The sequence below is a fragment of the Amblyomma americanum genome, chromosome 6 (assembly GCF_052857255.1).
Source record: "Amblyomma americanum isolate KBUSLIRL-KWMA chromosome 6, ASM5285725v1, whole genome shotgun sequence".
NCBI lineage: Eukaryota > Metazoa > Arthropoda > Arachnida > Ixodida > Ixodidae > Amblyomma > Amblyomma americanum.
The window spans coordinates 157755940-157768250 of NC_135502.1; the positions used below are offsets into that span (position 1 = coordinate 157755940).

Sequence of the window (12311 nt, forward strand, 5' to 3'; positions counted from 1 at the left end):
GGAGCTCCCTGTTTAGAAACTCCTGTTGGAGAAACACCCTGTTGTAGGAACTCCATGCTGGAGCAAATCGTTGTAGGAACTCCTTGCGGGAGAAATTCTCTGTTCGACACACTTCTTGTTTGATAAACTCTCTTTTTGAAGGAACTTCCTGTTGAGAAACTCTATGCTGGAGAAACTCCAGTTTGGGGAACTCCCTGTTGGAGAAATTCGCTGTTGGAAAACTCCGTGTTAAAGCCACTTCATGTTGGAGAAACATGAGAAACTGTCTGGTGAAGAAACTCCCTGTTGAATAAACCTAATGTTGGAGAACTCCCTGTTGAACAAACACCCTTTTCTGGAAACTTCCTGTTAGAGAACATTCATGTTGGAGAAAATTCCTGTTGGAGAAACTCGCTGTTGGAAGAACTCCTTTTTGGAGAAACTTCCTATCAGAGAATCTTGATGTTGGAGAAACTCACTTTTGCAGAAACTTTATGCGGGAGAATCTCGCTGTTAGAAAAACTTAAAGTTGGAGAAAGTCCATGTTGCAGAAGCTCCCTGTAGGAGAAACTCCCTGTTGAGGAACTCCATGCTGACGAATCTCCAGGTTGGAGAAACTGTTGGAGGAGCTCCCTGTTGGAGAAACTATCTGTTGGAAGAACTCCATGCTGTAGCACATCCTTGCAAGAGAAACTGCATGCCGGAGAAATTCCCTGTTCGATACACTTCATGTTTTAGAAACTCCCTTTTGAAGAAAATTCCTGTTGAGAAACTCAATGCTGGAGAATCTCCAGGTTGGAGAAACTCCCTTTTGGAGAAACTCCATGTTGGAGAAACTTCCTGTTGGAGAAACTTGATGTTGGAGAAACTTCGTGTTGGAGATTCTCTCCGTTGGAGAAACTTGCAGAAATTCTGTTGGAGAAACCCCATGTTTTAGAAACTCCAGAATGGAAAACTTCACGTTGAAGAAACACCCTGTTGAAAAAAATCTCTATTTAAGAATTCCATGCTGTAGAAGCTCCAGGTTGGAGAAACTCTCTGTTGGAGAAACTCTATATTGAAGAAACTCTTGGTTTGATAAACACCACGTTGGAGAAACTCCTTTTTGGAGAAACTTCATGCTTGGAGAAGCCCCCTTTTAGAGAAACTCCATGTTGGAGAAACTCCATGTTGCAGGAGATCGCTGTTTGAGAAACTCCTTGTTGAGGAACTTCATGCTGGAGAAACTCCATGTTGAAGAAACTGTATGCTTGAGAAATTTCATGTTTGAGAAACTCCATGTCCCAGAATCTCCCTGTTGGAGAAACTCTTTCTGAAGAAACTCTCTGTTGGATGAACTAAATGTTGGAGAAAATTCCTGTTGGAGGAACTCCATGTTGGAGAAAAGTTCTGGCGCAGAATCTTCCTGTTCCCCAGTAGTACTAATGGGGCTCTGAACTGCGGGACCTTGTGGGCCCGGCACGGGCTGCCCATAGGGGCCCCACGTGGGATGTGAGCGGGATTTGCATCTGCGCAATGGGGGGACCCTCAAGGGCTGCCCAGTGGGCTTACTGCATAGCCCCACAAGGCTCCGCACTGGATCCCCTTGGGCCTTCGTGGGCTGACCGTGCCGGGCCTCCGTAGGCTGGCCCGTGCCGGCCCTGCGTGGGCTGGCCCCTGCCGGGCCTGCGTGGGCTGGCCCGTGGCGGGCCTGCGTGAGCTAGCCCGTGCCTGGCCTGCGTGAGCTAGCCCGTGCCGGGCCTCCGTGGGCTAGCCCGTCTTGGGACCGTGGTGTAGCCCTTCTGATCCCAGTGGGCTTCCTAGGCGATAACTTGCGGAAAGTCGACTAAGGTAGCCCATACAGAACCAATAGCTGTATGCCTTTGGGCCCACCGACCCAATTAGACTTAAGGCCCACCTTGCCAACCCAGAGAGGCTTTATTCACTTCATCAGTATTTTTTGTGTACATGTTACTACTGAAATTACAATGCAAATAAAAATGCTTCTTATTTATTTATTTGTTTTGCAAGACATTTTGGGCAATCTTGCATACAAAGCCCCAATTACTGGGGGGAAGTGCCCGCCCCTTCATCCGAACTTTCCGACCGCCATCCCAGTCTCTCGCCCCCAGCACGAACGCAGCCACTCTGTTGTTGCCTTCCATGGTGGCTGTGTGGATTCTGTGCTGCATAGCAGATGTAAAAGTGAACGAATAAACACACATCAAATTGATATTCAGTAAGGTGGATAAAAATCACTTTCCAAAGTTTTACGGTCACATCTTTCAGGAAATGCTTCATGGCCGTATGCAGTGCTACAATGTGCAATACTTGAAATATCAGCAAATTTCGTATGCTGTTAATATCCGTAACCATAATAAATTTAAACAACCAAAATAAGAATAACAGAAAGGTGCATGAGCCATTAAAAAAATATAGACACCTAAATTTATTGCGTGTTTTATAAAAAACATGGATTACCAGGTAGTACTTGCCTACAACCCCGCTAAATAATTTATAATTGAATTTGTTCTCTCATGCTGTTTTGGTTTCATCGACCGAACGCCGACTGTCGTCAAGTTGATGTTTTGGACACCAGATGCAACTTGAAAAACTTATACAATCGCTGATACGTACCTTTAATTGACTACGACATTTATTCCAGCCTCTTCCAAGACCTGGAATGACAAAAAAAGACCTGTTAGCAATAATATAACCGATTTTTTATGCGTCATGTGAATTAAACGCTAACTTCACGCCACAGTCATCGTTCGACTGATGAAACCGAAACAGCGTCAAGAAGAAATTAAATTGCATAAAAACTGCACACTGCGCTAGTTGGTATTGATGCATAGTGGTGGTTCAAAAGCGCAAACACACACGGACCATGTATGAGACGAGACACACAAACCAGCGCTGAAGTTACTACAGATTTTTTATTAGGAAGAAGCACGTCATATATACACACACGAAAAAACAACGCACATGCGCAGTGTCAACAAGACTCCTAGTGCTAGTAGAAGGAAAAAACTGCTTTAAAACACGTGAATATCCGCAGAACCACTACACACTAAGTAGCATATTGATTTCTCGAAGCCGTAATGTAACAGATGGCATACTCACGCACCGATTACTTTTTCTGATAACATGAAACGCCTCAGCCACTTCTCTAGTGCGCCGGTCAGAATGAGCGAACAAGACATCAGTATCGTAAAAAAATGGCGTACATTTGCACGTGAAACAATGCTTAGCTAGGTTAGTTTCTTTCCTAAAGAATTAGCGAGCTTCATTAGCCGCACGTTAACGCAGCGGCCAAGTTTGACCTATGCAGGTAAGGCCACAGGACTGAGGGATTTGATACACTACGCCAGTCTTACAGGGAACATAACTATTTTCATGATTTATGTTGCAAGCATTTCTTCTGCGCCCTTCATGCTTTCTTTGAACTGCCGCTCCCACTCTCTAGCTTGTTAGGTGCAGTGAACAGAACCTTTAACCCATGCTTGCTTCCCACTCTTTTTAATCCGGTGCGAAAGCGTTTGGACATATTGCGTAACCCACTACCTTTCTTCTCCCTTCTTCCGAACCCTTTTCCAGCCCCGATGTACTTGCAGACGATTTCAGCTCATGGAGGACTTGTCTGCACTCGAAACGAGAACTGAGTCCCAGAAACCAGCTTCCCTACATCTTTCTATTTGGGCTAAGAGACTGGGCATTATTTTATAAGATTTCTTTACTGCCATGCTTAAGCATCCCGTAAACATGCCACTTTTTGCAAGCTTTGAAAGAAAAGACCTGTAATTCAAAATGGACTTTTCACTTCTTGGGGAATACTGCCAACAGACATGGTAAGATTCTTTCTTGAGGGACTTTATGTGTGAACCTTAGCCCCGACCAATTATGTGCAAAACTATGAACATTTGACACAAATTCGGGATTCACGGACCAAGGCAGCACCAGGTAATCATGCACATAACAGAAAATGCATATGCAATAACCGGCTAGATCAGTCTCAACTGTCATATCAACCTTGCTTAGATAAATGTCTCTGAGAATGGGAGCTACTTTAGCACCTATGAACAAACTCGATTTTTGCATATAAAGATGAACAACCCACTCAACAAACGTGTTACTCAGGTAGTAAGATAACAGTTAAAGAAAGGATCCTGTTGCGATCCCACACTCATTTTGGAACACGCAATCATCGCTCATCCGTAATAATTTGCTGAACATACTGGATTAGTTCAAAGTGTGGAAGAGAATAAAACAAATCAACATCTACGCTAAAACCATCACATAGTGCCCGGCTCTCATTTCGGAGGAAATCCGCTACTGCCTCAGAATTAGGTACGAGAAACGGATCCTTTACGCGAAGTGACGACAAATGTTTGCGAAGATAGGTAGACACAAACAACTGCCAAGAATTGTGCTCAGATACGCTTGCCCGGAAAGGAACTTTAGGCTTGTGCATCTTAGCACTAAAGAAAAATTCCAGCACCGATTGTACAGCTTCCTTCACTTTTTTGCTATACCTTCATACTTTAAACTTCGGAAGTAAAGTCATCGCCTTTTCTGAAGATCGGTGCTAGAAATTTCCTTTAGTGTTAAGATGCACAAGCCTAACGTTCCTTTCCGCGCAATCGTCTCTGAGCACATTTCTTGGCAGTTGGTTGTGGCTACCTATCTTTGCAAACATTTGTCGTCACTTCGCGTAAAGGATCCGTTTCTCGTACCTAATCCTGAGGCAGTAGGTGATTTCAACCGAAATGAGAGCCTGGCAACATGTGATGGTTTAAGCATAGATGTGGTTGATTTGTTTTATTCTGTTCCACACTTTGAACTAATCCAGTATGTTCAGCAATGTATTACGGAGGACAAAAATGAATGCGTGCTCCAAAATGAGTGTTGAATCACAACAGGTTCTTTTCTGGAACTCTTATCTTACTACCTGAGTAACACGCTTGTTGAGTGGGATGGTCGACCTTATATGCAAAAATCGGGTGTGTGCATAGGTGCCAAGGTAGATCCCATTCTCAGTAACATTTATCTAAGCGTGGTTGATATGAAATCTGAGACTGATCTAGCCGGTTATTGCATACGCATTTTCTGTTATGTGGACGATTACCTGGTGCTGGCTAGGTAGGTGAATCCCGAATTTGTGTCAAATGTTCTTGATTTTTTTTGCACGTATTGGGTCTGGGCTGAAGTTCACACATGAAGATCCTCAAGAAAATATCGCAATTCCTTGATTTAAAATTCTCTTTCAATCCCAACCATGTCTGTTGGCAGTATTCCCCTAAAAGTGAAAAGCCTATTTTGAATTACAGGCCCTTACATTCAAAGCTTGTAAAAAGTGGCACCGTTACGGGATGCTTAGGCATGGCAGTAAAGAAATCTTATCAGAAAATGATGCCCAGTCACTTAGCCCAAATAGACAGACGTAGGGAAGCTGGTTTCCGGGACTCAGTTCTCATTTCGAGTGCAGACAATGTCCTCCAAGTGCTGAAATCGTCTGCAAGTACCTCGGAGCTGGAAAAGGGTTCGGAAGAAGGGAGAAGAAAGGTAGTGGTTGTGCCATATGTCCACACGCTGTCGCACCGGAATAAAGAGTGGGGAGCAAGCATAGGGTAAAGGTTCTGTACCCTGCACCTAACAAGCTAGAAAGAGTGGGGGCGGCAGTTCAAAGAAAGCATGAAGGGCGCAGAAGAAATGCTTGAAACATAAATCATGAAAATATGTTCCCTGTAAGACTAGCGTAGTGTATCAAATCTCTGTCCTGTGGCCTTACCTAGATAGGCCAGATTGGCCACTGCGTTAACGTGCGGCTAATGGAGCACGCTAATTCTTTAAGAAAGAAACTAACCTAGCTAAGCATTGTTTCACGTGCAAATGTACGCCATTTTTTGACGATACTGATGTCTTGTTCGCTCATTCTGACCAGCGCTCTAGAGAAGTAGCCGAGGCGTTTCATATTATCAGAAAAAGTAATCGGTGCATGAGTACACCATCTGTTACATTATCGCTTCAAGAAATCAATATGCTACATAGTGGGTAGCTGTTCTGCAGATACACACATGCTTTTAAAGCGGTTTTTACCTTTTACTAGCACTAGAAGTCTTGTTGACATCGCACATGTGCGCTGTTTTTCCTTGTGTATATATATGTCCTGCTTCTTCCTAATAAAAAAATCAGTTGTAAGAACAGTGTTGGTTGTGTGTCTCGTCTCTTGGTCCGTGTGTGTTTGCACCTTTGAACCACAACTATGAAATTAAATATTAAATTATTTAATGGTCGTACAAGTATAGAATGTCTAACGCTTGGTTTGAAGGAAGAAAACGAACAAGCAAAAATTTAGTACCTATAGTCTTAAATTTGGATCCCTACTCAGTAATTGATAACGGAAGTGCTGAAAACCACACCAGGTAGATTGAAAGTAGCTTTTTCCTGTAAGTAGATGGTGTGTTCACAAAGTGTCTATAACCTTCAGAAGATTCACATGTACTAACCAAAAATTGCGCTGTACAGCCGTAGGTTCTTATATGCTTCTTTTTCGCCCCGCCCCTTCAATGTGTACATAAGGGCCACAGGAGTCTTCACTAGTCTTCATAATAAGTTTTGTAGCCTCATCAGCTGGCTCACTCTCAATGAGTGCTAGCTTTTTGATCTGAAATAGATTATACAGATTATACAAAGTGAACTATGCCATGAAAACCATACATTGAACCATTCATAAAACTCCCTCTTCGGGGAACCATGTGCAAGTCAACAAAAAATTCAGAAGGATGTAGAACAGGATAATACAGAGGACTCAAAGAGACCTATGATCACAGTGGTGTGACTCAGCTTAATGATAATAGAATTCTCTGTTGTCTTCTAAACGCCCATCTTTGCATCATCATATTGTTACGGGGATGTTACGGCGGTAAGTCTATATGGGCGGCTGCTCTGAGATGGCCAGCACTCAGCTCAGAACCGAGCGCCCAGCTACCAACTGTCAACGTCGTCGTCGTTCAGCGCACCGCCACTTCGTTCATGATTCGTCCACTTGTAACACTATCCCCCTCGGCTGAAGGCAACGTCACGGTGCGTGTTAGGCGTACGATGTCGATGGTGGGTGATAGGGCTTGAGGCGAGCTACATGAACGACTTCGGACTTCAGTGGAGCGGACGTCGGCTTTGGGTGCAGCGGCGTGATTTCATACGTTACGTCGGTCACTGCCCGTAATACACGATAAGGACCTGTGTAGCGCGGCAGAAGTTTTTCACATAACCCCACCCGACGGGATGGGAGCCACAGCAAGACGAGAGATCCAGCAGGGTATCGCACATCACGGTGCAGGCCATCGTAGCGGTGTTTTTGAGTCTCTTGGGAGGCGGAGAGCTTGTGTCGAGCAACCTGGCGGGCGGCGTCTGCTCGGGCGATAGCGTCACGCGCATATGTAGTGACAGGGCCAGCTGTGGGCAGCAGAGTAAGGGGTCTCGTATAAAGAGAAGATAGAAGGGCGAGTAACCAGCGGTATCATGGCGCGAAGAGGTGAGGCGAAGGTGACAAAAGGCAAGCTTATGTCCCAGTCCCGGTGGTCGTCGGATACGTACATGGCGAGCATGTCTGTCAGCGTGCGGTTGAGACGCTCCGTAAGGCCGTTCGTCTGAGGATGATAAGCAGTGGTGAACTTGTGACGAACGGAGCACGAACGAAGGATTTCGTCAACAACTCGGGAAAGGAAGCAGCGGCCACGGTCGGTAAGGAGTTGACGGGGAGCGCCATGGTGTAATATGACGTCGTGCAGAAGGAAGTCAGCGACGTCAGTGGCGCAGCTGGTTGGAATGGCGCGACTGATCACGTACCGCGTGGCATAATCGCTGGCGACGGCAATCCACTTGTTCCCCGTGGAGGACTCCGGGAAGGGCCCAAGTAAATCTAGCCCAACACGAGAAAACGGGTCGGTCGGGATGGGGATCGGCTGCAGGTGTCCAGACGGCAGGACAGCGGGCTTCTTTCGGCGCTGACAGACGTCGCAAGCGGCGACGTAGCGTTGGATGGAGCGGTACAGACCAGGCCAGAAGAAACGCCGGCGCACGCGGTCGTACGTACGGGAGACACCAGGATGACCAGCCGTAGGTGCGTCATGCAGTTGTTCGAGGATAGCGGACCGTAGGTGGCGGGGAACAACGAGCAAGTGCTCAGCGCCATCAGGTCGCATGTTGCGGCGGTACAGCGTGTTCCCGTCCAGCAAAAACCGGGCCAGAAAAGTGTCGCGGCGGTCGGTGCTGAGGCGGTCGATGAGAGAGGTGAGGGTGGGATCCAAGCGCTGTTCGTCGGCAATGTGGGAGAGGTCGGAGATGGAGAGTACACAGGCATCCGACTCACAGTCTGTAGAAGGAGGATCGACGGGATAGCGGGAAAGGCAGTCTGCAACTTGATGGAGGCGACCGGACTTGTGAACCACGGAAAAGGTGTATTCTTGCAATCGCAATGCCAACCGGCCAAGACGGCCAGTAGGGTCCTTGAGAGATGAGAGCCAACACAGGGCGTGGTGGTCGGTTATAACAATGAATGGGCGGCCGAACAAGTATGTGCGGAATTTTCCAATGGCCCAAACAAGAGCCAGGCACTCGCGTTCTGTGATGGAGTAATTCTTCTCGGCGGAAGAAAGAAGACGGCTGGCGTACGCAATCACGCAGTGCTAGCCGCGTTGTCGCTGAGCAAGGATGGCGCAAATTCCGTGACCACTGGCATCGGTGCGAAGTTCAGTCGGGGCAGACGGGTTGAAATGGGCAAATACAGGAGGGTTGGTGAGGACGGCGATAAGGCTGGAGAATGCAGTAGCCTGCTCTGGGCCCCAGGAAAAAGGAACGCTTTTCTGCAACAGATTGGTGAGAGGGCGAGCGACGGCTGCGAAGTTCGGGATGAACCGGCGAAAGTAGGAACAGAGACCGATGAAGCTGCGGACATCACTGGGCGAGCAGGGGACAGGGAAAAGCACTGACGGCACGAACTTTATCAGGGTCAGGTTGTATGCCACTCGCATTCACCAAATGGCCGAGGACTTTGAGTTCGCGGCGGCCGAAAGTACATTTTTTTAGTTGAGTTGAAGACCTGCGCGGCGGAAAAGTGCCAAGATGGACGAAAGGCGAAGCAGGTGGGTTTCAAAAGAGGGCGAGAAAACAATTACACCATCTAAGTAACAAAGGCAGGTCGTCCACTCTAAGCTCCGGAGTAACGAGTCCATCATCCGTTCAAATGTGGCAGGGGCGTTACAAAGGCCGAAGGGCATGACCTTAAAATGGTAAAGGCCATCAGTTGTGACGAAAGCTGTTTTCTCGCGGTCTCTTGCGTCAACAGAGATTTGCCATTGCCCGCTACGAAGGTCGATGGAAGAAAAGTAGCGGGCGCCATGTAAACAGTCCAGGGCATCATCTATGCGCGGAAGGGCATAGACGTCTTTCTTCGTGACCTTGTTGAGATGACGATAGTCGACGCAAAACCGCCAAGTTTGGTCTTTCTTTTTCACGAGAACGACAGGAGATGCCCAAGGGCTGTTTGAAGGCTCGATGATATTGTTGGCCAACATCTTGTCCACCTCCCGCTGGATGATCTGGCGCTCTGGTAGCGACACACGATAAGGCCTCCGGTGTATCGGTCTGACATCGCCGGTGTCAATGCGGTGAGTCACTACCGATGTTCGACCCAGAGGAGCAGAAGCGAAGTCAAAAATGTCGGAGTAGGACACCAAAAGGTTGTGAAGATCCTGTGCATGCTCGGGGCTCAGCTCAGAAGCAATCATCGCAGAAATGAATTGCGGAACGTTAGCCGGGATGTCGGCCGCTTGAGAGACAGTAGAAGGCGGTCCAGGTGAGAGAGCAGTGACGGTACAGTCGGTGAGAGAAGACAAAGTAGCAAGCGATATGCCTGCAGAAAGAACTTGTGGTGACAAGCTGAAGTTGAGGACAGGAAGGGAGGTGCTATTCTTGGTGGCGGTCACGATGAGGTGCGGAAGAACAACATTGCGGGAGAGAACGACATCGGCGAGTGAACAGGCAAGATAATCCCCATCAGGAACCGCAGGAAATGGGGACATTGGCAGATAAACGGCAGAGTCGGGGGGCAGGCGAGCGTACTCAGTGGAGCGAAGGCGGGGCGTGGAGCTTGAGGGTGTGTCGGCTGAGCTGAGAGGCTGGTCCAATCGTAGAAGGCCGCTGGAGCAGTCGATAAGGGCAGAGTGAGCGGTTAGAAAGTCTAGACCAAGGATCACATTGCGAGGTCAGTGTTCGAGGACGGTGAACAAAACTGGGATGTGACGATCGGCAAGAGTGACGCGGGCAGTGCACAGGCCAGTGACGGCAGCAGTGCTGCCATCGGCAACGCGAACGGTGGGCGAAGCGGCAGGGGTCTGAACTTTTTTGAGGCGACGGCAAAAGGATGAGCTAAGAACCGAGACTTGGGCACCAGTGTCAATGAGGGCAGAAAGAGGAACACCGTCCCCAAAAACGTCGAGCAGATTACAGGGCGAAGGCTGGGTCAGTAGAGGATTTTCAGGTCGGGGCACCAACGCAGCATCACCTCCGGGAGCTGCACTGGCTAGTTTCCCGCGAAGCGGCCTGCAGAGGACGGTGAGTAACTGCGGTGCGGAAGAGGTGAGCGGGAACGGTGGGCTGTCTGGGAGGGAGAGCGGCTGGTTCTACGAGAAGGCGGTGTGGACTCGGCGCTGGGTGGGTCATTCCGAGGCGTGAAGCGACGGGGTCCATAGTCATAACGGCGGTCGACGAAGGGCAAAGGTCGGGGAGGTGCGGACCAACGGCTGCGGCAGTGGCGGGAGATGTGGCCTACGCGCGAGCACGTAAAGCAGATCGGCCGGTCGTCAGGGGTACGCCACTCATCCGGATTGCGATACCTTGTGTAACTTGGGACGAAGGTGTTGCGGGCCGTAGCAGTAGCGACCACGGGAGAGATGGGGCGCGCACTCCGAGGTTCGACGGGACGATGGCTGGAGGGCATGCCCAAGTTGGCGACCTCCTGGCGGACGACAGCTTGAATAAGGGATATTGTGGCCAGGGTGTTGGCCGACAAGGGCGCGTTGGGCGTAACAGGAGCCAGCGCCTCCAGTTCACGGCGCACGATGCGAGTCACGTGGTCGGGGTTGGAAGGCTGCCTTAGTGTCGGAAGATCCTCGCACGTGGACCTGGCAGCTGTGTTAGGCAGGCGGTCGAAGCGGTGTGCAATGCGCCGGTGTTTGGCCTGCTCGAAGCGTCGACAAACCTGCAGAACGGAGTCAACCGTAGAGCAGTCCCGGCATAGAAGAAGGTGGAAGGCATCGTCGGCAATGCCTTTAGGAATGTGGCCTACCTTATCGTCTTCGGTCATGTTGGGATCGACCTTTCGGCACAGTGCCAAGACGTCTTGAATGTATGTAATATATGATTCAGTGGCCGTTTGGGCGCGAGCTGCAAGTTCTTTTTTGGCAGCAAGCTGACGGCCAACTGGTTTCCCAAACAGGCCGCGGAGCTTTTGCTTGCAGGCATCCCACGTGGCAATCTCTTCTTCGTGGGTTTCGAACCAGACGCGTGCGGTGCCAGCGAGATAAAATATTACATTGGCCAGCATCAGCGTGGCGTCCCACCTGTTGTGCTGGCTAATACGCTCATAAAGCGAGAGCCAGTCCTCGACGTCCACGCCATCTGTACCGCAGAATGTGCCCGGGTCGCGAGGGTGGGCTACGACGACAGTTGGCGTGGCAGGCGCAGACGGAGGGGCCGAGTCGGTAGTCATCTAGCCGGTTCGGCCCGTCGTCTCGTCGGCTCGTCGGGTCGTCGGCATGTCGGCCTGAACCCGCGACCTCCACCAAAAGATGGTACGGGGATGTTACGGCGGTAAGTCTATATTGGCGGCTGCTCTGAGATGGCCAGCACTCAGCTCAGAACCGAGCGCCCAGCTACCAACTGTCAACGTCGTCGTCGTTCAGCGCACCGCCACTTCTTCGTTCATGATTCGTCCACTTGTAACAATATTATCTTCCTTTTATGCACGACTCAATGGCATATGCTTCCCAAACAATAAGATAAGGGGGAAAAAGTGAAGCCATTCCTTTAAGGCCACCTTGAACTATGGCAAAATTGTAGTCTGGAGCTAAATGAGTGATGTAAGACATAACCATCAGCTGCCACTATGAACAGCAAGGCTAATGCTTGTGCTAATTTCTTGTAGTAGGCTATATATTATATACAGCAAATTCTCTTTCAAATACACTTGTACAAAATGAAGCTTTCAGGTCTACAAATCCAAATGCAACATGAGGAAATTTTGAAGTCCCAAGTTAGTCTGAAGTGGACTCACCATATGTAGACGGCTCAAA

The 12311-nt window shown here is 49.0% G+C and overlaps 1 protein-coding gene across 1 annotated transcript; it reads right to left on the reverse strand.

The window, feature by feature from the left end:
* Positions 1 to 1953: 1953 nt before the first annotated feature.
* Positions 1954 to 12310, reverse strand: LOC144094138 (uncharacterized). The gene is made up of 3 exons (XM_077628060.1): positions 6465 to 12310; positions 2596 to 2636; positions 1954 to 2144 (listed from the first exon to the last, which is right to left on the reverse strand). The coding sequence occupies exon 1, from the start codon at positions 11726 to 11728 to the stop codon at positions 10541 to 10543; it is 1188 nt and encodes a 395-aa protein (XP_077484186.1). The 5' UTR covers positions 11729 to 12310; the 3' UTR covers positions 1954 to 2144; positions 2596 to 2636; positions 6465 to 10540.
* Position 12311: the final 1 nt, after the last annotated feature.

What these genes read in the sequence shown, in the direction of transcription:
- LOC144094138 (XM_077628060.1), bottom strand. Translation starts at nt 11,728, where the DNA reads ATGACTACCGACTCGGCCCCTCCGTCTGCGCCTGCCACGCCAACTGTC.